Genomic DNA, 27769 nt, shown 5'->3' with positions numbered 1-27769 from the left:
TTTCAGTGTTATTTCAGTTAATTCGCAATGTAAGTAACGTAAAAATTTAAAATAAAGAAAATAAAAAAAATGTTTCCGTGTAACAGCTCATCCACACGACCCTCGGATTACCGTTGTGTAATTTTCCCGCCTCGCCAGCAGCTGCTTGGAAACTACGTTAACATAAATGACTCATATCTCGGACGATTCACGCCAAAAATGCTATTCTCTTCGAAACGCGTGGCCGTCTTGTACTCCTTATCCTCTTATTTCCATTTCTGCACAGCCCTGCATGTACCACAAATTTGGACAAAACATGTGATGAGGAGTCGTGGTCCCCTTGTATGTCACGAGTAGCCTTGCACTTTTGCGCGCTTCAGTAAGATGAAATGAGTCTCTGAGTAGAAAGTTCCGATAGCGCTACGTAGGCATATTTTTTTCAAACTCCGATTGGTCGCGAACTGAAAACCACAGTGAAAATCCGGGGAGGTTGGTGCAGATACATTGCGCAGTGTCTTGAGTACGCCGGTCTATAGCGTCGATATGCACTTTTCAGTTATGAGTGCACAATGAGTACGTAAAGATACGTAGAAAATAGTTTCCTGCGAAGTGTGAAGCCCTGCTGAGAGTTTTCGCCTGATTTCATGCACCCCACATAACGTAACTGCCATGCGTTTCCTTCTTCATGACTATTCTCGGCCGCATAGTGCAGGTGCAACGAAAAAGCTCCTGCAGTGTTTTCGAAGGGAAATGTTTGATCATCTACCAAACATCACGGACTTGGGTCCCTCTGATTTTCATCTTTTCGCTCACATGAACCAGTGGACAGCATTTTGGCAGAGATGAAGAGCTGCAGACCAGTGCATAGATTTGGCGGAAAGCACAGGCGGCTGCATTATATGACGAGGCTGTTCGAAACTTTGCACAACGGTACGATTGATGTCTAACAAGGAGACCTTAAGAGTCTTGGAAATTCAAATCGGGATGAGCTTTCATAGGTTGGTAGTATACCTCAGGGGTGTCGACCCACAAAATCTGTAAAGCGCACTAGCCAGAAGATACCCAGAAAAAGGCCTCTGAAGTTTTACGAGTTCCTCATATACTGATCAATTTATACATTATGGCAGCACAACGAAATGGCAGCGTTTGTAGCGGAATCACTTGGAACGTGGGCTATCCAGGTTCGATCCAACATTCTGCAACTTTCTATTTTGACTTATACTTGTTTTCAACATTATGATAACTTTTATGTAAACTTAATGACCGAAAGTTTTACCAGTCAAATCATAAAATTTTGTTTTATTTATGATGAAAAAAAGAAGCTTAAGCTAACGTGCCAGTTCACTCTTGACTTCCGCGGGGCTGGAGCGTTCTGTACTGTGAAATATCATCGAACATTTTAAAATATTGTGAATTAAACACGTATATTAACGATGACATCAGGGAAGTATCAAGGACTTGCAGATGAAATCAGTCAAGATTTGTTATGCATGTCGAAGGCGATTTAAAATACGCGATCGTTTATTACGAAAGCTTACTTGTTCATAGGTTCAAATGGTTCAAATGGCTCTGAGTACTATGGGACTTAACATCTACGGTCATCAGTCCCCTAGAACTTAGAACTACGCAAACCTAACTAACCTAAGGACATCACACAACACCCAGCCATCACGAGGCAGAGAAAATCCCTGACCCCGCCGGGAATCGAACCCGGGAACCTGGCTTGTTGAAATTAATTTGGTAAATTCGGAATCTACATCTACATTTATACTCCGCAAGCCACCCAACGGTGTGTGTCGGAGGGCACTTTACATGCCACTGTCATTACCTCCCTTTCCTGTTCCACTCGCGTATGGTTCGCGGGAAGAACGACTGCCGAAAAGCCTCCGTGCGCGCTCGACTCTCTCTAATTTTACATTTGTGATCTCCTCAGGAGGTGTAAGTAGGGGGGAGCAATATATTCGATACCTCATCCAGAAACGCACCCTCTCGAAACCTGGATAGCGAGCTAGACCGCGATGCAGAGCGCCTCTCTCGCAGAGTCTGCCACTTGAGTTTGCTAAACATCTCCGTAACGCTATCACGCTCACCAAATAACCCTGTGACGAAACTCGCCGCTCTTCTTTGGATCTTCTCTATCTCCTCTGTAAACCCGACCTGGTGCGGATCCTACACTGATGAACAATAGTCAAGTATAGGTCGAACGAGTGTTTTGTAAGCCACCTCCTTTGTTGATGGACTACATTTTCTAAGGACTCTCTCAATGAATCTCAACCTGGCACCCGCCTTACCAACAATGTTTGACGTCAATTTCTCGTGAAGCAATGTTGTCGGATGAAGATATTTACGAACATGCTATGGACATGCTGAGTGAAAAAGTACTTATGATTTATGATGAATTTTCTCATGAAAATGAAAGCTGTGACGAGGAATCATTTGCAAAAGTCGACGACTATCTGTCATCAGATGAATATGAACCAGCAGAGGAAAGAAAGAAGAGAAGTAGCCCATTATTCTCTGGATTACATGATTAAAATTGTTGATATCACATAGGGTCACCTTACGTGGATGAGGCCAGAAATTCTATTTAAAAGTTGTTATAATTTTCAAAATAATTGCTCTAAGAAAATAAAAATATTTCCGAACGTAGGGTGAATCTTGATTGCTCGCGCGGCGATCGAGTCTGCTACAGGTGCAGTCATTTTGCTGTGCTGCCTTAGTATATAAAGTGGCTGCTATATAGGCTGCACATAAAACTATAGAGCCCTTTTTCTCGGTATATTCTGGCTAGCGCGCTTTACAACTTTTGTGGACGGACGCCTTTGAGGTAAACAAGTAACCTGAACTGAATTTCCGAGACTGTAAAGTCCCCTTGTAAGTCGGAACGGCAGCTATGTAGAGAAGTAGCTGGAGCATGTAGCTAAATGCTGAAAATTAAACTTTTTTTTTTTATTTTCACTGTGGCTTCAATTTCGCAATCAGAGCCTCAAAAAGTATAGCCCTCGGTGATAGCCCTGGCGTAATAGTGGCGCCTTGATTTCTAATGTATGCAACCCTCAACACTGAACTCGTGCTCAATCCGTTACTCATCCCTAGAAGGCAGCTTTGAATTTGCCAGAAGTAACACCGACAGGCGTTCTAAAACGAAACGAGTTTTTCCTATCGTCGAGTAGAGCACGCCGGTTCCCGTGACCCATTTCAGTCAGTTTCTCGGAGTGAAGGAATGGCGGAGAGCGATTCTGCTACAGTTGCAGCCATTTTGCTGTGCTGCCTCAGTATATAAATTGACTGCTATATAGGCTGCACATAAAACTTTAGAGCCCTTTTTCTCGGTATATTCTGACTAGTGGGCTTCACAACTTTTATGGACAGACACCTTTGAGGTAAACTACTAAGATGAACTGAATTTCCGAGACTGTAAAGTCCCCTTGTAAGTCGGAACGGCAGCTACATAGAGAAGTAGCTGGAGCATGTAGCTGAATGCTGAAAATTAAACTTTTTTTATTTTCACTGTGCCTTCCACTTCGCAATCAGAGCCTCAATATAGCCCTCGCTAATAGCCCCGGCGTAATAGTGGCGCCTTGATTTCTGATGTATGCAATCCTCAACACTGAACTCGTGTTCATTCCGTTACTCATCCCTAGAAGGCAGCTTTGAATTTGCCAGAAGTAACACCGACAGGCGTTCTAAAACGAAACGAGTTTTTCCTATTGTCGAGTAGAGCACGCCGGTTCCCGTGACCCGTTTCAGTCAGTTTCAAAGAGTGAAGGAATGGCAGAGAGCGATTCTACTAAAAGTGCAGCCATTTTACTGTGCTGCCTTAGAATATAAATTGACTGCTATATAAGCTGCACATAAAACATTTTTTTTTTTTTTTTGGTCATCAGTCTACTGACTGGATTGATGCGGCCCGCCACGAATTCCTTTCCTGTGCTAACCTCTTCATTTCAGAGTAGCACTTGCAACCTACGTCCTCAATTATTTGCTTGACGTATTCCAATCTCTGTCTTCCTCTACAGTTTTTGCCCTTTCAGCTCCCTCTAGTACCATGGAAGTCATTCCCTCAGGTCTTAGCAGATGTCCTATCATCCTGTCCCTTCTCCTTATCAGTGTTTTCCACATATTCCTTTCCTCTCCGATTCTGCGCAGAACCTCCTCATTCCTTACCTTATCAGTCCACCTAATTTTCAACATTCGTCAATAGCACCACATCACAAATGCTTCGATTCTCTTCTGTTCCGGTTTTCCCACAGTCCATGTTTCACTACCATACAATGCTGTACTCCAGACGTACATCCTCAGGATATCAATGTCATCAGCGAATCGTATCATTGATATCCTTTCACCTTGTATTTTAATTCCACTCCTGAACCTTTCTTTTATTTCCATCATTGCTTCCTCGATGTACAGATTGAAGAGTAGGGGCGAAAGGTTACAGCCTTATCTTACACCCTTCTTAATACGAGCACTTCGTTCTTGATCGTCCACTCTTATTATTCCCTCTTGGTTGTTGTACATATTGTATATGACCCGTCTCTCCCTATAGCTGACCCCTACTTTTTTCAGAATCTCGAACAGCTTGCACCATTTTATATTGTCGAACGCTTTTTCCAGGTCGACAAATCCTATGAAAGTGTCTTGATTTTTCTTTAGCCTTGCTTCCGTTATTAGCCGTAACGTCAGAATTGCCTCTCTCGTCCCTTTACTTTTCCTAAAGCCAAACTGATCGTCACCTAGCGCATTCTCAATTTTCTTTTCCATTCTTCTGTATATTATTCTTGTAAGCAGCTTCGATGCATGAGCTCAGCTGATTGTGCGATAATTCTCGCACTTGTCAGCTCTTGCCGTCTTCGGAATTGTGTGGATGATGCTTTTCCGAAAGTCAGATGGTATGTCGCCAGACTCATATTCTACACACCAACGTGAATAGTCGTTTTGTTGCCACTTCCCCCAATGATTTTAGAAATTCTGATGGAATGTTATCTATCCCTTCTGCCTTATTTGACCGTAAGTCCTCCAAAGCTCTTTTAAATTCCGATGCTAATACTGGATCCCCTATCTCTTCTAAATCGACTCCTGTTTCTTCTTCTATCACATCAGACAAATCTTCACCCTCATAGAGGCTTTCAATGTATTCTTTCCGCCTATCTGCTCTCTCCTCTGCATTTAACAGTGGAATTCCCGTTGCACTCTTAATGTTCCCACTGTTGCTTTTAATGTCACCAAAGGTTGTTTTGACTTTCCTATATGCTGAGTCTGTCCTTCCGACAATCATATCTTTTTCGATGTCTTCACATTTTTCCTGGAGCCATTTCGTCTTAGCTTCCCTGCACTTTCCATTTATTTCATTCCTCAGCGACTTGTATTTCTGTATTCCTGATTTTCCCGGAACTTGTTTGTACTTCCTCCTTTCATCAATCAACTGAAGTATTTCTTCTGTTACCCGTGGTTTCTTCGCAGCTACCTTCTTTGTACCTATGTTTTCCTTCCCAACTTCTGTGATGGCCCTTTTTAGAGATGTCCACTCCTCTTCAAATGTTCTGCCTACTGCGCTATTCCTTATTGCTGTATCTATAGCGTTAGAGAACTTCAAACGTATCTCGTCATTCCTTATTACTTCCGTATCCTACTTCTTTGCGTATTGATTCTTCCTGACTAATGTCTTGAACTTCAGCCTACTCTTCATCACTACTACATTGTGATCTGAGACTATATCTGCTCCTGGGTACGCCTTACAATCCAGTATCTGATTTCGGAATCTCTGTCTGACCATGATGTAATCTAATTGAAATCTTCCCGTATCTCCCGGCCTTTTCCAAGTATACCTCCTCCTCTTGTGATTCTTGAACAGGGTATTCGCTATTACTAGCTGAAACTTGTTACAGAACTCAATTAGTCTTTCTCCTCTTTCATTCCTTGTCCCAAGCCCATATTCTCCTGTAACCGTTTCTTCTACTCCTTCCCCTACAACTGCATTCCAGTCGCCCATGACTATTAGATTTTCGTCCCCCTTTACATACTGCATTACCCTTTCAATATCCTCATACACTTTCTCTATCTGTTCATCTTCAGCTTGCGACGTGGGCATGTATACCTGAACTATCGTTTTCGGTGTTGGTCTGCTGTCGATTCTGATTAGAACAACCCGGTCACTTAACTGTTCACAGTAACACACCCTCTGCCCTACCTTCTTATTCATAACGAATCCTACACCTGTTATACCATTTTCTGCTGTTGTTGATATTACCCGATACTCATCTGACCAGAAATCCTTGTCTTCTTTCCACTTCACTTCACTGACCCCTACTATATCTATATTGAGCCTTTGCATTTCCCTTTTCAGATTTTCTAGTTTCCCTACCGCGTTCAAGCTTCTGACATTCCACGCCCCGACTCGTAGAACGTTATCCTTTCGTTGATTAATCAATCTTTTTCTCATGGTAACCTCCCCCTTGGCAGTCCCCTCCCGGAGATCCGAATGGGGGCTATTCCGGAATCTTTTGCCAATGGAGAGATCATCATGACACTTCTTCAATTACAGGCCACATGTCCTGTGGATACACGTTACGTGTCTTTAATGCAGTGGTTTCCATTGCCTTATGCATCCTCATGTCGTTGATCATTGCTGATTCTTCCGCCTTTAGGGGCAATTTCCCACCCCTAGGACAAGAGAGTGCCCTGAACCTCTATCCGCTCCTCCGCCCTCTTTGACAAGACCGTTGGCAGAATGAGGCTGACTTCTTATGCCGGAAGTCTCCGGCCGCCAATGCTGATTATTTATCAAAATTTAGGCAGTGGCGGGGATCGAACCCGGGACCGAAGACACTTTATGAATCAAAGACGCTACCCCTAGACCACTTGGTTCAACTTCTATGGACGGGCACCTTTGAGGTAAATTACTAACCTGAACTGAATTTCCGAGACTGTAAGGTCCCCTTGTAAGAGGGATCGGCAGCTATGTAGAGAGGTAGCAGGAACATGTAAATAAATGCTGAAAATTAAACATTTTCTTTTTAATTTGACTGTGGCTTCAATTTCGCCATCAGAGCCACAAAGAATATAGCCCTCGTTAATAGCCCTGGCGTAATAGTGGCGCCTTGATTTCTAATGTGTGCAACCCTCAACACAGAACTCTTGCTCGCTCCGTTACTGATCCCTAGAACGCCAGAAATAACACTGACAGCCGTTCTAAAACGAAGCGAGTTTTTTCCTATCGCCGAGTAGAGCACGCCCGTTCCCCGCGTCAGTTTCTCGGAGTGAAGGAATGGCGAGTGGTGTGCCGGAAGGGCGTTGGCGGCAGCAGTGGCGGGCTTGCCTGGCGGCCGGCGGCGCCGCCTGGAGCCGTGCGGCCGTGCGGCCGTGCGGGTACCGACCTGCTCAGTCCCGGCTGCGCCTCGGCCTGCCGACCTTGCCCTTGCGCGCTGGCGCGCCTGCCGCTCCCGCACCTGCCGCCGCCGCCGCCGCCGCAGCCGCCGCCGCCGCCGCCGACGCCACCGCCGAGCCCTTCAGCAGCTTGTGCCAGTCCTGCTCGCACACCAGGCTGCCGGCCAGCAGGCAGTAGCGGTCCCCGGGCACCAGCTGCCCGCCGCACTTGGAGCACGCGAAGCACTTGAGGTGGAACACGTGGTGCTGCGGCCCGGCGCGCATCACGAACTCCGACGCGGGGATGGTCTGGCCGCACGCCGAGCACGCCCCGCTGCTGCCGAACAGCCTGCAACCACACAAACAGGGCCGCCGTCACCACACCGCCGCTGCTACCTGCAATACACTCTACACTCTACACGTAAATACAACGCAGCAGCATGTCGCCAATCGATAGAGGAAAGTGCCGTAAACTGGATTCCCCTCCCCGAAGTGTATCCGATGGTCTCTTGGCGCGGCACTCTTCTGAACTCTTGTGGAGCCAAGGGAAAATACTCTGAAGCGCCAAAGAAACTGGTATAGGCATGCGTATTCAAATACAGAGATACGTAAACAGGCAGGATATGGCGCTACAGCAACAAGTGTCTGGCGCAGTTGTTGGATCCATCACTATTGCTACAATGGAGAGTAGTCAAGATTTAAGTGAGTTTGAACGTCAACGCACGAGCGGTGGGTCACAACATCTCTGCGATAGCGATGAAGCGGGGACTTTCCAGTACGACCATTTCACGAGTGTACCGTGTGCTGTGGCCTTCTCCACCAGACATCACGGCGCCTTGAGTATCAGCAACCAAACTGACAGCCTGCAGCCGCGGGTTGCCCGCATCGCAGGCACACCGAAGCACCACAACCGACAGGCAATATTGATGAACGGCCACAACAACAACAACAACAACACCCCAGAAAAGACACCAGCGGCCACCAGGGGCCACTACGGGACAACATAAACATAAGGAAGAGGTCGCTGCAGATCCTGGAACTATTTTCACACGTCAAACCACGCGATGGAAAATAGTTCCGAGGTACTTAGCCGCCAAAGCGCTATAAAGGCCTGGTCTCGGCCGCACGTCGTGAGTTCATCGACCGCCAGCAGACGTGGATAGCTACCGCCCCGGCAGTTCGGCTTGGATCTTCTTACTAATCTCTGGATTAGGCTTGGTATATCGGAGAAGTCTCCGGCGGAGACTAGTAGGAAATTATTTCAGTTGTTTTCTTTATTATTCTGGTATGTAGTTGTGATTCGAAGACAGATCACTGTTTTGTGTTGGTGTAATCCTTGGAGAATTTGTTTTGGTTAACTGAACAGTCCAATAAATTGTTTTCGGTCTTTGATCTTTAGTTTCTTCTGCTTACGCACACATATCACCGTGGATATCAAGAATCCGGAAAAACATCAAATCTCCGACATCGCTGCGACCAGAGAAAGATCCTGGAAGAACGGGACCAACAACTTTCTTTCTTTCTTTCTTTCTGTTGCTCGTGCCTTTTTCCCACAGTGATGTACTGTCGGCATGGTTAATCGCATTTGGCAAGGTTAAGCTAAGGAGTGGCCAAATGCCCTTCCTACCGCCACCCCCTACCCCCGGGACGGAATTAGTGTACCCCAACTGTCTGCATCTAGTGTAATCCATGGAATAGTGTGAATGTGTTCAGATGTCTGCGAGCCATGGAACTGAGGCGGGACGTAGGGACCAGCCCAGTATTCACTTAGTATCATGTGGAAAACCACCTAAAAACCAGTGGCCGAGCGGTTCTAGGCGCTACAGTATGGAATCGCACGACCGCTAAGGTCGCAGGTTCGAATCCTGCCTCGGGCATGGATGTGTGTGATGTCCTTAGGTTAGCTAGGTCTAAGTAATTCTAAGTTCTATGGGATTGATGGCCTCAGATGTAAAGTCCCATAGTGCTCAGAGCCATATGAACCTAGAAAGCACATCCAGGCCGACCGGCACTCCGACCTCCGCCGGTGATCCGCCGGGCGGATTCGATCCGGGGTCAGCGCGCCAACCCGAGTCCAGGAAGCAGCGCATTAGCGCTCTCGGCTAACCTGGCGGGTAAGAAAGGGGCCAACAACAACCGAAGAGAATCGTTCAACGTGACAGAAGAGCAAACTTTCCGCAAATTGCTGCAAATTTCAATGCTGGCACATCAACAAGTGTCTGCGTGCGAACCACTCAACGAAACATCATCGATTTGGGCTTTCGGAGTCGAAGGCCTTCCCGCGAACCCTTGGTGACTGCACGACACAAAGCTTTACGCTTTGCCTGGGCCCGTCAACCCCGACATTAGATTGTTGCTGACTGGAAATATCTTGCTTGCTCGGACGAGACTCGTTTCAAATTGTATCGAGCAGATGGAAGAGTATGGGCGCGGAGACAACCTCATGAATTTATGGACCTTGCATGTCAGCAGGGAACTGTTCAAGCTGGTGGTGGCTCTGTAACGGTGTTGGGTGTGTGCAGTTTAAGTGATATCGGACTCTTGATACGTCTAGATACGACTCTGGCAGGTGACACGTATGTAAGCATTGTGTCTGTCCATTCGTGACCATTGTGCGTTCCAACGGACTTGGGCAATTCCAGCAGAACAATGCGACACCCCACATGTCCAGAATTGCTACAGAGTGGCTCCGGGAACACTCTTCTGAGTTTACACTTCCGCCGGCCACCAAACTCCGCAGGCATGAACATTATTGAGCATAGCTGGGATGCCTTGCAACGTACTGTTCAGAAGAGATCTCCAACCCCCTCGTACTCTTACGGATTTATGGACAGCCCTGCAGCATTCATGGTGTCAATTCTGTCCAGCGCTACTTCAGACATTAGTCGAGTCCGTTTCACGTCGCGTAGCGGCACTTCTGCCTCCTCTCGGGACCCCTACATGATATTAGGTCGGTGTAGCAGTTTATTTCAATCTTCAGTGTAGTACAAGGTATGTGAGGAAAGTAATGACACTGACAACACTGCGATCGATCTGGCAACTCTGTTTTGTTCTACTTGTGTCGACCGGTGTGTTCATCCATTGCAGATGTTCAGTTCGAGTTTCATCTCCATACAGCCATTACGTGTTTTTTTAGAGCGTCGTGAGTGGAGTTTGTTTCTGTTGTGTGTTACTAAAATGGAACAAAGGAATTTAGACCAATGTTACGAGTACAAATTTTTTCATTAAACTAGGAAAACCCGTTTATTTTACCTTTGAGAAGTTGAAACATGCCAACGGGTAACATCAAGAGTACGAGTTGTTGGTGGATATAAATCATTTTTGGGAGGTCCAGCACACGTTGAATACAAACCTCTCTCAGGGAGATCATCGACTTCGAAAATCAACCAAAACGTAGAACGTGTGCGTGGTCTTGTGACACCAGACCGACGTTCTTTTAAGAAAAGGACTTGTTCATCACTTTCGCCGAACATCAAATTTTCACAGAAGATTTGCACATTCCACCCCCACTTCCCCCTCACTATGACACGGAAGCCAGAAGTTTTATTCAGTAGAGCTCCACTCGCCTGAATTGTGGCAAAATGATACCCTAAAATCACACAACTAAACAGAAGGACAACTGAAGAAACGGGTGCGCTGAGCTTCTTGAGAGGACTGCCAGTGACTGGTTCAGTCGTGTGATCACAGGTGATGAATCCTGGATGTTTAAGTACGATGCTAAGAGAAACCGGCGACGTAAGGAGTGTCACATTGAGACATTTCCTAGACCGTAAAAATCACTAATGAGTAAATCAAAGAGTAAAACAACGCTCATCTCCTGTTTTGACAGAAGGGGTATCGAGCATAAAGAATTTGTTCCTCCACGACAAACTGTCAGTCAAGTGTTTTGCAAGGACGTTCTTGAAAGGCTCAGGAAGAAGTGAATCTAGTGGATCTGACACTGCAGACAAACGGATGCTGCGTCATGACAGTGCCCCAGGGCACTCAGCCTCTTCCATCACAGAAATTTTGGCCTCGTAAGGCAGTCCTGTTGTTTCACAACCCCCTATGAATCTGATCTGAAGTCTTGTGACTCTTTTCTTTTCCAGAAATTGCAAAATTCTAAAAGGACGTCATTTTGGGACTCTGGAGAAAATTCAAGAGAATGTGAGAGACATGTTTGAAAGTCCTGCCATTTGAAGCCTTTCAGCGCTGCTATCAAGACTGGGAACAATGATTCCGCCGGTGTATGGCTACCGAAGGGAACTACACTCCTGGAAATGGAAAAAGGAACACATTGACACCGGTGTGTCAGACCCACCATACTTGCTCCGGACACTGCGAGAGGGCTGTACAAGCAATGATCACACGCACGGCACAGCGGACACACCAGGAACCGCGGTGTTGGCCGTCGAATGGCGCTAGCTGCGCAGCATTTGTGCACCGCCGCCGTCAGTGTCAGCCAGTTTGCCGTGGCATACGGAGCTCCATCGCAGTCTTTAACATTGGTAGCATGCCGCGACAGCGTGGACGTGAACCGTATGTGCAGTTGACGGACTTTGAGCGAGGGCGTATAGTGGGCATGCGGGAGGCCGGGTGGACGTACCGCCGAATTGCTCAACACGTGGGGCGTGAGGTCTCCACAGTACATCGATGTTGTCGCCAGTGGTCGGCGGAAGGTGCACGTGCCCGTCGACCTGGGACCGGACCGCAGCGACGCACGGATGCACGCCAAGACCGTAGGATCCTACGCAGTGCCGTAGGGGACCGCACCGCCACTTCCCAGCAAATTAGGGACACTGTTGCTCCTGGGGTATCGGCGAGGACCATTCGCAACCGTCTCCATGAAGCTGGGCTACGGTCCCGCACACCGTTAGGCCGTCTTCCGCTCACGCCCCAACATCGTGCAGCCCGCCTCCAGTGGTGTCGCGACAGGCGTGAATGGAGGGACGAATGGAGACGTGTCGTCTTCAGCGATGAGAGTCGCTTCTGCCTTGGTGCCAATGATGGTCGTATGCGTGTTTGGCGCCGTGCAGGTGAGCGCCACAATCAGGACTGCATACGACCGAGGCACACAGGGCCAACACCCGGCATCATGGTGTGGGGAGCGATCTCCTACACTGGCCGTACACCACTGGTGATCGTCGACGGGACACTGAATAGTGCACGGTACATCCAAACCGTCATCGAACCCATCGTTCTACCATTCCTAGAACGGCAAGGGAACTTGCTGTTCCAACAGGACAATGCACGTCCGCATGTATCCCGTGCCACCCAACGTGCTCTAGAAGGTGTAAGTCAACTACCCTGGCCAGCAAGATCTCCGGATCTGTCCCCCATTGAGCATGTTTGGGACTGGATGAAGCGTCGTCTCACGCGGTCTGCACGTCCAGCACGAACGCTGGTCCAACTGAGGCGCCAGGTGGAAATGGCATGGCAAGCCGTTCCACAGGACTACATCCAGCATCTCTACGATCGTCTCCATGGGAGAATAGCAGCCTGCATTGCTGCGAAAGGTGGATATACACTGTACTAGTGCCGCCATTGTGCATGCTCTGTTGCCTGTGTCTATGTGCCTGTGGTTCTGTCAGTGTGATCATGTGATGATCTGACCCCAGGAATGTGTCAATAAAGTTTCCCCTTCCTGGGACAATGAATTCACGGTGTTCTTATTTCAATTTCCAGGAGTGTACTTTGAAGGGGACAATGTCGTTGTTTGAAGAGAATAAAAACTTTGGTAGATAAAAAATCTATCTCATTATTTTTCTCACACACGTCGTACACTGCACAAAAGAATTAAAGGGTCACTGTGTTGAAACCGCTATGACATGGAAGACAGTAATTTTATTCAGTGTAGCGCCACTCGCCTGTATTGTGTTGATGGGGTCGCCTGCCCAGAGGTGTTCAGGCACTCATCAAGGCTAGTCTATGTACACGTACATTCGATTTTGACAACGATTTTTCAAAATCACTAAGTGTCAGGTTTTACAGAACATCCTCTTGTAATAACTGTTATGTTTTTCAAGAGTAAAATGTAAATGGCGCACAAATTATTAAGTAAATATTACATGCTTTTAATCATAAGCAAATGGGAGCAGTTTCGGGCACTTTCCTCTACTGACATGTTTGGCTGTTTTTTATTATTTACCAGGTGGATGCAGTGCTAGTGCTAGGTGTCTTTCTAAGTAGATACAGATATGCAAAGTAGTACATTTACATGTAGAAAATAAAAGAAAGAGCAACTTTTTGTTCATTAAATTAAATTTGAAAAATTTTAAGTGCTTTTGATATACAGTATGTTTAGTCTTTCTGTCTTCTGTAAAAACAAATACATTTTTCGACTGTTACATTCCTGAGAAAAATAAGACAGATTGTGCTTCATACTTTTAAGTATGCCAAGTCGACTAATTACGAAAAAGAAATAACAACAGGCCGTTTCCGGGCGTTTCTGAATGTCACATCTTCTCATTCTCAACATTACGCGTAACGACAGTGGGGGTATCTTACTTCCAAAGCATTCTTATGTAAATAATGTGTCATGCATATACTACATTTAGTTTAAATTCGTTCCTGAGTTTCGCTATTATCTAACTCCTTTCACCCGAAATACTCTGCCATAGGCCTACTATGGGTGTCTTATTGCCAGAGTAAATTTTTCCAAATAGTAAGTGATATGAGAGTCGATTATGGTAGAAATGCCTGCAGGCAATACAGAAATATGTTGATATGTCACTTCTTTGAACCTACGCCCCCCCCCCCCCCCCTTACCTCTTCTAACCAGCAACTCAGGGAATCAAACATCGCGGTGACTCACCATGAAGTCTAGCGACCACGAAAACTAAGGATTTGATACCAGTATAGGTGATTATTAAATATTCTTACACGTGATATCTTCTCATCCCCACCCCCATCTGTAAGGATAGTTAGGGAGTATTATCGAACAATATTTTTTAGAAATAAATATAAATCAATGTGTCATGTAGATACAAAACTAATTGGAATTGCTGCAGACATTACTGAGCTAAGCTTCTGTGTACTCACTTTTTGGCCCTTACCCTTGTTGGTGGCGCGTGGTTCTTACCTTCACAGAAACATTCACTTATGCGCATGCAACAACTCACCAAATTTTCATTGTAATCAGGTGACTGGTATAGGATCACATAGGAGACGAACAAACAATTATTCATTTGTATATATTAGGGTTTTTCATTTGCAACTACTTTTTCTTGATTCATCAGCATTCTGACTGTTTTGATGGGTCTGCCACCCATTCCTCTCCAGTGCCAATCTCTTCATCACAGAGCAATACTAGGAACCTACGTCCTCAACTATCTGCTGGATGTGTTCCAGTCTCTGTCTTCTTAAAAAACAACAAAATTTTATTTATATTTCAACCTTAAATTGTTATTTTGAAAAGCACCTTTGTTTGTAAATGTTGTAGATAAAACAAAAGAAAAGAAAACTGCAAAAAGATGAAAAACGAAAATTGTAAGATGTACGACCTGTTTTAAACATCAGGTAACAGGTCTATAATTTGGCAATAAATAAATAAATAAATAAATAAATAAAATAAAAAATAAATTTGTCTTCCTCTACAGTTTTTGCCCTCTACAGCTCCCTCTAGTAACATGGACGTCGTTCTCTCATGTCTTAACAGATGTCCTATCATCCTGCCCTTCTCCTTGTCTCTGTTTTACACATATTCCTTTCCTCTCTGATTCTGCGCAGAACCTCCTCATTCCTTACCTTCTCACTCCTAATTTTCAACATTCATCTGTAGTACCACATCTCAAATGCTTCCATTCTCTTCTGTTCCTGTTTTCCCACAGCCCATGTTTCACTACCTTCCTCAAATTATGGCCTATATTTGATATTAGTAGACTTCTCTTGGCGAGGAATGCCAGCTTTGCCACTGCTATTCTGCCTTTGATGTCCTCCCTGCTCCGTCCGTCATTGGTTATTCTGCTGCCTAGGTAGTAGAATTCCGTAACTTCGTCTAATTGATGACCGTCAATCCTGATGTTAAGTTTCTCGCTGTTCTCATTTCTGCTATTCCTCATTACTTTCGTCTTTCTTCGAATTACCCTCAACCCATATTCTATAATCATTAGACTGTCCATTCCATTCTGCAAATCATGTAATTCTTCTTCACTTTCACTCAGGAGAGCAATGTCTTCAGCGTATGGTATCACTGATATCCTTTCACCTTGAATTTTAATTCCACTCCTGAACTTTTCTTTTATTTCCATCATTGCTGCTTCGATGTACAGATTGAACGGTAGGGGCGAAATACTATATACCTGTCAAACAACCTTTTTAATCCAAGCATTCCATTCTTGGTCGTCCACTCGTATTATTCCATCTTGGCTCTCACTATATCTTAGCCCTATTATTCTCAGAATTCCGAACATCTTGCATCATTTTACATTGTCGAACGTTTTTTACAGATCGACAAATCCTATGGACGTGTCTTGATTTTTATTTAGTCTTGCTTCCATTATCAACCGCAAAGTTATAATTGCCACTACGGTGCCTGGTGGTAAGTTTGTTAAATCTTTAAAGTTGAAAATCCATATATTATTACTGTTACCTGAAGTTACAATCATCGTTTCAAGGCCTCAAGTACACAGTTATTTGTAAGTACCTCTACAATTTCAGAACACGACAGCGCGAAAACTACTAGACAGAAAAAAACAGGCACTTATCAGTAGATAGAGCGTCTCTCCAAGTTTCTAATTCACATTACTGGTGCTCAGTACGAGCCTGTATGACGTTAACACGTGCGCGCAATTCATTAAAGTCGCTGTCGTTGCGTCTTCTCGGGGAGCAACGTCAGCTACCCGATTTGGTAAGCTGTTCATTGGGTTGTATATCTGTAGGTGCGAACTATTTCGATGTAACAGTACAGAGCGGATGATCTGTCTGCACGTCCCGACATGTCTGAACCCAGGTGTGGCTGCGCCACGGTGTGTATTACAGATAGAAACTTGAAGACGTCCTCCATCTACCGACACGCGCCGCTTTTCTGTATGCCTTGTTTTTCTGAAACCTTTGATGTCCTTATGGATAACCCTGCTTTGTAACCCATCCATTTCCTTTTTAATAATTTAGGAAAAAGTCAGTTTCATTTACCTATTTCGATGAATATTATTTGATTTCTGTAACAGCCTATAACGCATTTTTAGTTAAAGACTTTCATGTAATGTTCGTTTTTTACTTAACTGCAGATACATATTTGTCAAATGTGTTTACAGTAGTAATACCTGGCGAGTTTACGTCACGGACAATTTTGTGTGTGTGTGTGTGTGTGTGTGTGTGTGTGTGTGTGTGTGTGTGCGAGCACGCACGCGTGCGCACGCGTGTGTCTCAATTGCAATAATATCTGCTGTGAAAGCAGCACCGTTCTCACTATGATTGTCCTGGCACTGTGAAGTTTGTACTACAGAATTATACCTGTTCTGTCAAGTTAATTTTTATATTTTACAAAAACAGACATAATGTCTTATGGGATAACAGCAATCAGTGATTTTATAATGTTACTTTAAATCCGTCTTGATTGCAATTTTTTTTTTTTTTATTATTCATATGACCGGTTTCGGTTCATTCAGAACCATCTTCAGATCTGTAAAAATAATTATACTAATTTACTATTTCACGAAAGCAAATCTTTTTCATCCTATCTTATCAACATCAAATGTACCAGAACGTACCTGATATTTAAGTTACAGGAGTAACCCGTCCATTTCAGCAACTTTCACATGCTACGTCACATAAAATTGGTTGGCAGAGTGCACGTCATTTATATTAATTATAACACTATTACCGACAGGAAGCAGACCGTAGAAGAAAACAAGTTCACACCAGCACCATAGATATATAAATCGCCCTATGCCTGTTAGATCGTATAAAAATGATAATTTTACTGTTTTTTAATCCTGACAAGTACAGATTTTAGCTTTGACATCTACATATTTTAATTAAATATTTTTAATATAAAAAAGATCTACTGAATACAGTATGTGCGAATGGAATGTAACAAATGTACCAGACGCCACATGTCGGTAATAGTGTTATAATTAATATAAATGACGTGCACTCTGCCAACCAATTTTATGTGACGTAGCATGTGAAAGTTGCTGAATTGGACGGGTTACTCCTGTAACTTAAATATCAGGTACGTTCTGGTACATCTGATGTTGATAAGATAGGATGAAAAAGATTTGCTTTCGTGAAATAGTAAATTAGTATAATTATTTTTACAGATCTGAAGATGGTTCTGAATGAACCGAAACCGGTCATATGAATAATAAAAAAAAAAATTTGCAATCAAGACGGATTTAAAGTAACATTATTAATTTTTATATTTTTACACGATTACACTTTTGCTTAACCGTACTACGATCATATAATACTTCTTCTGTTTCAAGTAGGTATGTTTCATCACATTTAAGCTATCTTTTAATGACTTCATAATTTATTGTTTATACGGTAAAGACTGGCCAACGGTTGTGCTTGGTTACCCTTTTGCTGACGGATCAGACATGTTCATTATGGAATGGAATTGAAACACAATTTTTCCATGATCATACACTGGAATTGAAGACAAAAATTTTTCGTAGACTAGAATCTGTACACGCAAAGTGCGCACACTGATCAGGGTTTTACTTTCCGTTGACACAGAAGTTATTAGAGATGGAAGACAAGTTCGGAGCAATAGAGAAGGGAATCGGCCTTGCCCTTTCGATGTAACCGTCCTGATATTACCCTTAAGCGATTTTGGGGAAAGTACGGAAACCGTAAATCTGGACTGCCGCACAGGTATTTGAATCGCCGTCCTCCAGAATACGGATCCAGTGTCATTACTTCGAAAAGCTGTTGGCGAATGACCACTGCTGAGTTCCACCGTCTGCTAGATGAATGCTTTTGCATCCTTCGATGTGGAAATGCGTTAACCGAATGTTTATCTTGCTGTTGGGTGTGTGCCAACGCGCTTACATGATGTTCATATGCTGTCTTGCAGTTTAGAATCAAATGAACACTTCCGCAAGATAAGATAATTGTGCTGTAATCGCCGACCAGACAAAGAGGTAAAGGTATGTAGAAACTAAAACAATAACGAAGGCTTGCCTTCAGAGAAGGCGAATGTATGTGCATGCGTTTTAGGATATGGAAACCAGGGTCTAACGGAACTGTTACAAAAGTTGTTCCTAAGTAATTAGATTCTCGAGAAGAACCTTAACTTACTAGTCCGTTTCATACACATCCGCAGAAAACACTGGGAAATGTTAGGGAAGAATCTTCCTGCTGTAGAGACTTCGATCCAAGCCTTCATGAGAGACACTTTGCTATAGCTCAGAGGTCGCTCGGTATTTTGGTTCTGAGCAGTATGGTTATCAGGTAGAGCCATAGCCAGTAGAAGCCTGTCCTTGTCCGGCCCAGGGTCACATTCGAAACACACCAGTCACCTGCCGCCTTCACACTGCCACTCCTAGATGCTGCCTTTCGCCAGTGCACATTGTGGACATAACGCAGCACCCACGCTGTGACAGACCGATCAGCGCTAGGTAATGACATGCAATTATGCAGTCCCATCACAGTCCATCTGTCAATGTTCCATTTGTCTAGGGGTAACAATAACAAATCACGGAAAGCAATAATGAGACCTTTTAATTAACATATTGGACATGTTATTGTCTTCTTAATGTAATCATATTGCTAGAAATATTTTATTTTGTAGTATTGTCTGGTACACGATATCTGAAATTCTGTAAATTAGTGGTGGTGCAAACATAGCTTTCTGTGGAAAAACATGATTGCGTCGTACTCTATCTACATTCCTGCTGCTGGCACAACTAATTTGTTATTAATTTGCGTATGCTGCACATAAATGCAACTGTGTCACAGTTGATGAGCGTAATCCACTTTAATTGAATTGATTCACTGTGTATCTTTCTAAGTGAATCACACCAGCGCAGAGCTGGCATCCAACATGCGGAGTTAACGCAATAAATTCCATCAGTACATCATTGTTGCTGTAAACACAGGTATTTCAGTAATATCAGTGTTATTAACATTGTGTTATATAATTTCCTTATAAATACAACGTTCGTGTCAAATGGAAATAATGATATCCTAACAGAGTCATGCCAGCAGTACAGAAGAAATAAAATGTGGAGAAGTTGTTGACAGACCTGGGGAAGAACGAGAAATAACAGGATCAAGTTAGCGGAGTTAGTAGATTAAGATACAAAGAAAGTAAACTGTGTGGAGTTGAGCTAAGCTGGAACAGTGCCATCGGTGTGACAGAAATATTGGTCCGTTGTTGGACAGTGGGATAGAGAGGAATGCAACGTAGATCATAATGGACAAATATAACATGATTCTTGATCCTGTTTCAGGTAGCATACATGAACTGTTATGGACCTAATGACTTAGTTTATAGACATTTTCCAGTCTATTTTCATTTTTGACAGTTTAATGAAGTTTCAGTTTAATTATTTTAACGAAATTTATTACTTTCTCGCTTACGGAAAATGATTACTTATTTTTTAAGGGGAGTGCTGGAAAATGGGGCTTCGATCTCGAAATATTAGCCACCGAATAGATAAATGCGTATTTCCGCTACTGGAGAGTGTTGTTTTTTTTCCTTTCAGGAAAAAGGAATCATGTAAAGATTTAACTTCCTGTACAAGCAGCAAGTTTTGGATTACTGAGTACTTCGTTCCACAGTCGTACGGTTGAAATGCAAAACGATATGGAGGGATGCTTAGTGCTGTGTACATGTACAACCAGGATGCTGCAAGTATCAGACGTAATATTGCAGCTATGGAATGATGATAAATATTTGATACGCGAGGGAAGGTACTGAGGACATCAGTGAATAGGAACCCAATCAAACGTGCGGAGCGTCCTAACTGAGCTTAGGAAGACTCAAGACGTGTGTTGAACACACGTCTCGGACAGGAATTCAAGGCCGGAGTCATCTGGAGTTTTTACTGTTTGTGCACCACAAGAGTATAGATTCACGCTTGACCGTAATTCATCACAGATCCCTTGAGATAAATTCTTTCCGTGAGTGGAAAAGGGTAATGGCCACATCCATCTAAAAAGACTGTAGAGCTACCGTCCTAAATCACTCATACTTATTCGTAGCAGAATCCTAAATCATATTGTGAGATCAAACAAAATAGCCTTCTCCCTAAAAATAAACATTGGTTCCGAAAACACTATGCGAAACACAGCTGGCGCTCTTTACACACTACAACATCATTACTGTGGATGAAGGTCATACGAAAAAAAATTCTGTGAAACAAGGCAAAAAAGTGCTTCGTTTTGTCCATGCAATAAATAGACAGTCTTGATGGAGATAGATTTATACGGAAATGACAAGATACAAACTTTATTATAATTTGAGAACCTGTGTAATATGCAATTTACGTCACAGGAAGAGGAGGGAAACACGCGTTTAAAAGCAGCATTTAATCTAAGCAGTACACACCTAAAAGTAAACGCATTTTTAACCTATATAGCAAGGAGAATGCAGAACTACGTCATGGATGGGAAGCAGAGGGAAGCATTTTGTAAGAGCACTGTCAAACTTTTAAAAGAAATATTTCGTATGGCGAGAGAACGATAAAACCGTAGACTTGGGGGAAACCGTGAATAGCCTTGCCAATTGGATTTACATACGCCAAGAATAGAAGAAGTTTGCATAAGCTTGCAAAGACTGTGTGAGGAATAAAGAAATATGTTAAATTAGTGAAAAACTCTTTTCCTCGTTATCTACAGCATTTTAAGTGCATGATGTATTCGATAAATGAGGTAATACTTTAGTAATGGACAGAAAAAAACACAGTTACGTTTTATAATTTTCATTTATGTAATCGAGGATGGAAATAAAACACAAGATGTCAGGAAAGCGGTGGAAGCACGTTTTGTTACGCGAGAGCGAACGGCGTTAGCGTACCCAGCGAAGCAGCCAATATCGCAGAGTTGTCGCCGTTCTTTTGTCAAATTGACTATACCGCTTTTATTAATATAATAATGGAGGTGAGCCATCTGTTCCGGTTTTAAACGGGGCGCTCCCGTAATCCATATGCAGCTCCATGTTCAAATTAGCAGCCAGCTCTCGTCTCTCTCCCCCCACTCCCCCTATACCCCCATACCGTCGCCATCACCCCGTGTCACTACCTACCACCACCCCCTCCTCCCCCATTCAACGCCCTCCTCTCCTCCCCCTCCCCCACCTCACATCCACGTCCATCAGCCACACAACCCCGCAGACGAGATCCGCTCGACTCTCGTACGGCGAATACTTAATATTATACACGTCAATCATTCCAACCAATTTTAAAATTAAAAATTATCCCCACACCATCAAATATATTGAAAGCATCAAAGTGTAACGCGGTATAATTTAATTGGTAGTCGATTTAATTAGTACAGATAGGTCGGCTGCCGGCAACGCCACCGCAGCGGGAGCAAGCGCTCGCCAGCCATGGATGATGGAATCCAAATAATAAGTGATCTATACGGGTACAACAAAATGACGTAATAAATTTAGCTCGTGTAATATCTAGTCAAAAGGGCGACCGGCGCCGGGTTCGTCGTGTGCCGAGATTGTTGCGATACACAATGCAGCGGCAGCGCGCCCGCTCGCTCAGCCACACACACACACACACACACACACACACACACACACACACACATACAAAGACTAGCGCACGCGCCCATACGGCAGGTCCCCCGCCTATCCTTTCCACCGGCGCGCCATCTTGATTTAACGACGATAAAATTAAATTTGTCGGTTGTTATAATATACGTGGTATTAATATTGGAGCAAGTACGTACTGCTTGCAATATGTTTACTGCTCCGTTAATAAATTTTCGACACGGCGGCTGAATTCCTTATGAGCTATAAATATGACGACAGAATGCAGTCGCATTGCTCCGCGACAGGTCGGCGCAGTATCACTAAAATTGTTGCTGCAGGCGTGTTATGCTGAGGTAGGCCTGCAGTAGCTGAACAGTACATGGTTCACAAACGGCATGATAGCTATACGGTAGAACGCAAAAGCTTTCACTGAGACTGCAGGCCGACAGACGGAGGGATTGTCTCTGTGGAAACTGGTCTGCTCAGTACTGTCATTTTTCGAACGTTAATAACGCCTCTTATGAGACTGTAAACTAGGACCATTCAACACGCTTCTGGTGAACGTCTGACTTATCTACATCAGAAGTTATTATTTTTTGTAATTTTCACTTTGCGAAGGGTGTATCTCAACTTTATATTTTGTACCTTTTCATTCTCATATTTGAGGTTTATGAGTTACCAGCTATATACAGTTTCAATAAAAAACATTTAATACTAAAACGGTTTAATACCAAAAAGGTGTTAACACGAAACAATACTGCCGTCCCGAAAAACTCTACTTAATAACATACTTTTTTTTAACAGAAGAGAAATATCGTTTAACACGAACAAATTCCCATAGTCAGACGACAGTAGCAAAGTCACACGGATTTTTTTTCGTTCCACCAAATAAAGTGAGCAATAGATGCTACTGTTGCTGTGATACCCTTGTCTTTGGGAACTTCCACTGTCGAAGATGCTGGATATTGTTTTATCCGCAATGGCAGAGACATTAGAAAATTTTCTACATTATTAGAATGGCCTGCAGTATCACTGGACGGATTTGTTACAACCGATATTGTTTGTTTGTACAGCGCCGATTATGACCGAAAAAGACATTTTAGAGAGGATTCAGAGTACAAATGGTCGCATCGGTGTAGACGACAAAGACGACGACAACGAGTGTGAATCTGACAACGAAATCAACACTGAAGCAGCTGTCTCGATTACCACATAAATTCGAAACATAAAAAGTATGTACAGCTATTCAAATGCGTATACGAACGACGAAAAGAATAAAACAATGGACGCTGTCGAACAAAAAGTCGGCCTTCTGATGTTGAACAAGACATTATAAAAGTAAAAACAATTACAAGAGTATATCTTAAAAAAGCGAACGGAATTACTACACTGTAATAAACTTCGACTAGACAGAATATACAATTTTTCCGTATGAACCGTTCAACACGAAATTATTTTACCACGAAAAGAATATTTCATTCCCCTCAGTACCGTGTTAAAATTTTTTCACTGTATATAATTGACTTTAAGTCCCAGGTGCCTCTCCTGGCCTATTCAGCTGTACGTTTACGGGTTACTAGTAACGCAAATGTACTGATCAAGTGAATAGCGTTTTCTAGAACTTCTTGTAACCCTTCTTCTTCTTTCTAAACATATTATTTGAAAATGACTTACTGAGGAGTGGAAACAGCTTACGATGCCATTTCCTGACATGCCTGACAGAGATGCATTGGGAGAATCCTCAGGCAGTGTAGTCTAAGCACGTAGGAGACAGTTTAGAAAACCTGCGTTTGACAGATACTTCAGTGCTGCTCATCAGTACGACACCCTTCTACACAGGATTGGCAGAGGAAATAGAGACGATACCAAAGAAGAGCAGCGCATTTGGTCACAGAACATTTACTAAGCGCGAGAGCATCGAGTAGACGCTGATTCAACTCCAGTTGCAGACGCTACAATAGAGGCGCTGTGCTTTCTGGTATGGCGTTCTGCCAAAATTTCGAGAGCGTACGTTCCTAGAATAGTCCGCCAATATATTGCTTCCTCTGACGTACGTCTCGCGAAAAGAGCACAAAGGAAAAGAAAAACAGAGAGAGATTGTATAAGTAGGCTGTTTAGGTGTTTATATTGGTAACGTCACTTAGCGCTCTGTATGAAAATCACTGGCTGTGCTGTGTGCAGTGTGTGGCTGGTTGGCATTGTTGGAATATTTGCTATTGTAGTGTTGGGCAGTTGGATGTGAACAGCGCGTAGCGTTGCGCAGTTGGAGGTGAGCCGTCAGCAGTGGTGGATGTGGGGAGAGAGATGGGAGAATTTTGAAAGCGGACGATCCGGACGTATGCCCATCAGAAAGAGTAAATTTGTAACACTATATATTATGAACTAATATATATATATATATATATATATATATATATATATGATGACTTTTGAAAATTAGTAAGGTAAATAGATTGTTTGTTCTCTACCAAAATCTTTCATTTGCTAACTATGCCTATCAGTAGTTAGAATCCTTTATTTAGCTGGCAGTATTGGCGCTCACTGTATTGCAGTAGTTCGAGTAACCAATAATTTTGTCAGGTAAGTGATTCATGAAAGGTAGAGGTTATTGTTAGTCACGGCCATTCTTTTGTAGGGATTATTGAAAGTCAGATGGCGTTGCGCTAAAAATATTGTGTGTCAGTTTAGTGATGATCAGAATAAGTAAAGAGAAAAATATCTGAGTACGTTCAGTTTTGCTCAGCTGTTTGAAAATCAGATATCGGAAGGGGTTTACCAGCACAGTAATTCATAATTTTTTCTAAGGGGCCGTTTCATAATTGGAGTTCACACGAAGGGGTAAGAGGGTTACCAACAATCGTTCTTTCGTGCACCATTCGCTACTGGAACAGGAAGGAAAATTACGATATTGCTGTGCGTGTGTTATTCTGAATTACGATGCAATGTTCCTTCTGACGTGCATGCAGGCTGACATTGGGCAGCCGACTATCAAGAAAATATCTCCTCATGTACGGGAATATACGTAATGGATGTACGAATATTGGGCGCAGACACGTGGTTGACGACACATCGAAGTTTGCTCGGATAGCCTAACACTTAGGTGACCGCTCGCGATTAGCGGGAAATCCGGGTTCGAGTCCCGGTCCGGCACATATATTCGTTATCGTCATCCTACTATGCAGCTATTGTCCATATTCGCAACTGCGAATACATTTCTTCGAAAGGAAAGAAGTGACTCGTACACGACGTATCCTCCCCCACACGCCAGAACGTGGCTTGTAGAGGATAGATGTTAATGTTGCGTGACCCCAGGCTGAAAGATACAGTAAAATAATTATATTCCTTTTTACTTAGCCCAAATTCTCTTAGTCTCCAACAGTTTTAGAATGAAGCCCCGCGCTTTGTCGGTGGAGGCCGCAACTGTCGTGGAAAGTTTGAAGACTTATTGAAGATCAGTCCTTCATATCAACTGAACGCTGGCGGTAAATGGTACTCTCATCAGCGCAGAAGCGCCCACTGTTCCCCATACACATTTAGGTGAATGTTGGATCGATGTCTCCGTCTCACAAATAAAAATATACTTCTTTAAACTAGTGAACACTGACTTTGTCACTCTCGAGCGATGTTGTAAGGTCATGAAGGATTTGCGATTACAGAAACAAGTTTTAAATTCACGTCCAGCATCGCCTCTTCAATTCAAAGGAGACAACGAAGGAGAAAACGTTATGTTGGGTACTACATGCCATAAGAACCCTAATAATTTAGTAGAGAAGCCCGAATTCATGTTAGAAAAATCACCGCGAAAGTCTGGTTTGTGGCTCGCTCCTATCGAGATGGAGGCTGAATAGTTTTCGACATTTGCTGGGCTTATTTGTTTCTAGCCTCTGTAATCGTCAACGCATTAAGGAGACTGTGTAGAAACAAACAGAAATGAGGTAGAGAAGGGGGCAAATGGTAAACGGCTGAGCAGACGCAAAAATATCTCATTCCCTGCCGAACATCGTTTCTCACAAGAATTTTCGCTTGTGTCACCCCTCTACAAACGTACGTGAGAATCATTCCACTTACTGCATTTCCACAGAAACTATGTAATCACATAAATGAGAAAACCATGCTTTTGAATACTTAACTCCTTTCTGAAGATTCACAAGGAGTTTGAAGCCTCACTGAGGGGAAAAAAGGTACAATACTGCAGCAAATCCATTGCTTAATTCCTTACTTCACTTGCTTTAGACTCCACTGAAGATACTACACCACTTTGTATACTGTATTTCATTACACGACCGTGACTAAGCAAAACCGATTACAGTGATAATAATGTTTTACAGGTTTTATACTACAATTGTGCAGAAGAAAAAGTTTGCAAGATTGATAGTCATGTAAAAATGTAAGACTGAGTGCCAACTACACGGTGAAACGTCCTACAATTTTAAACAGTGCGTTGGAATGCAGCATAATAAATTTTTATCGGGTTATCAGGTGAACTTTCTTAAAGATTCGCCTTTAACATTGATGAGCAATAATATGAAACCAAAAATACAGAATTTTTAACTTTGTCAATGGCCCGAGGAATTGAGAAAAGAAAAGTTGCATCACAATTCAGATTCAACGTTCATCTGTACATCTTCCACACTCTCTCCCACCCCCATAGCTAGCTGACTGCTTTTTACAGGACAAAAAGTAAGTACATACTACGTCCTAACCAGCGCCAATCATAGTAAATTTTTCCCAATGCTGAAAACATTTTTCGCGTTGATAACTGATTTACTCGTCTTTTCTTCTTTTCATATATTTCAATAACCAGGCTAAGAGAGCGTTCTGTCTTCATTCTAGCTATCTTTTTCCGAACCTATTAACGTTTCTTTTCCCACGTCAGTCTTTATTTCGATATATTGCTTCCGCTTCTGCGAACTTCTTTGAAGTCCCTCGTTTAAATAAGGTGGTTTTAATTTGGCCCTTATGTCTCTTGCTTTCATTTTGTCTCTTAAGGAACAGCCTTAATTTTCTCCTAAGAATTTCGTCTGTGGCTGATGATATTCTCTGTCTGCCTGGTTTAGACAGGTCCATGATTCACTGTCGTCTATAACGGAATGGCCACTACTTTGTAGGCTTTTTTCTCTGTCTTCGTTCTTTTCCTTTGAATTTCATGTATAGAATGCTCCACCTCATTAGATACTTCTGTGGTCTTATCGCTAGTGTCATGAAATAAAAATAAGAAGAATCATTAAAAATTGCGTTCGTACTATTTAACTGCTGCACTGGCTATTGTATATCTTTTCAGTTTTTTTGTAATATTAGACTGCTTATTCCTCGCGAAAAGATATATATAACTTTTTGACTGAATTATGTTGAAGTTTATCTGTTCCTTTTCTTTTTCTTTTTTATTCCAAGCAGGAAGGACCAGATATTAATTGCTGTTTGTTCGCCAACTTGAGACAGCTACCAACATTAATTAATCGGACGGTTGTATCGATTTACTGTGCAGCTGAAAGTTTTCGAAATTTTAGAAGTATGACTGAAAGTGTCTGTATTTCAGTAAAAGATTGCAGCAACGGGTATAGGGCTGCATATCAGAAACTGGAAATAATTTAATTTTAGTGCCCTCCTCGATTTATTTTGAAGAATCATCGCTGTGACGCATTTTTCAATTAAATGACTGTGGACTCAAGTATTGTACTTGTAATGTGGTTACTTGTTTTCTAAGGACTGTGAATCATGAATAGAAGAAGTGGTTTTTGACTTCAGCGATTGGACTGAAGCTCTTTGAGTCGGGGCTACGGTTATGGTGTATTTGCA

General features: G+C 43.1%; 1 protein-coding gene across 1 annotated transcript in view; it reads right to left on the bottom strand.

Moving 5' to 3' along the window:
- Window positions 1-7222: 7222 nt before the first annotated feature.
- Window positions 7223-27769, bottom strand: part of LOC124616523 (thyroid receptor-interacting protein 6-like) — a 535347-nt gene continuing 514800 nt past the window's right edge. The window contains exons 3-4 of the mRNA XM_047144838.1: window positions 7456-7690; window positions 7223-7378 (exon numbers count right to left, since the gene is read on the bottom strand). Of these exons, the coding sequence (XP_047000794.1) occupies window positions 7223-7378; window positions 7456-7690 (391 nt within the window). The remainder of the gene's footprint in view (window positions 7379-7455; window positions 7691-27769) is intronic.

This window comes from Schistocerca americana, chromosome 5 (genome assembly GCF_021461395.2).
Source record: "Schistocerca americana isolate TAMUIC-IGC-003095 chromosome 5, iqSchAmer2.1, whole genome shotgun sequence".
In the NCBI taxonomy this organism is placed as follows: Eukaryota; Metazoa; Arthropoda; class Insecta; order Orthoptera; family Acrididae; genus Schistocerca; species Schistocerca americana.
The sequence above is the reverse complement of the archived record's forward strand: the minus strand, read 5'-3'. Positions and strand labels throughout refer to the sequence as shown.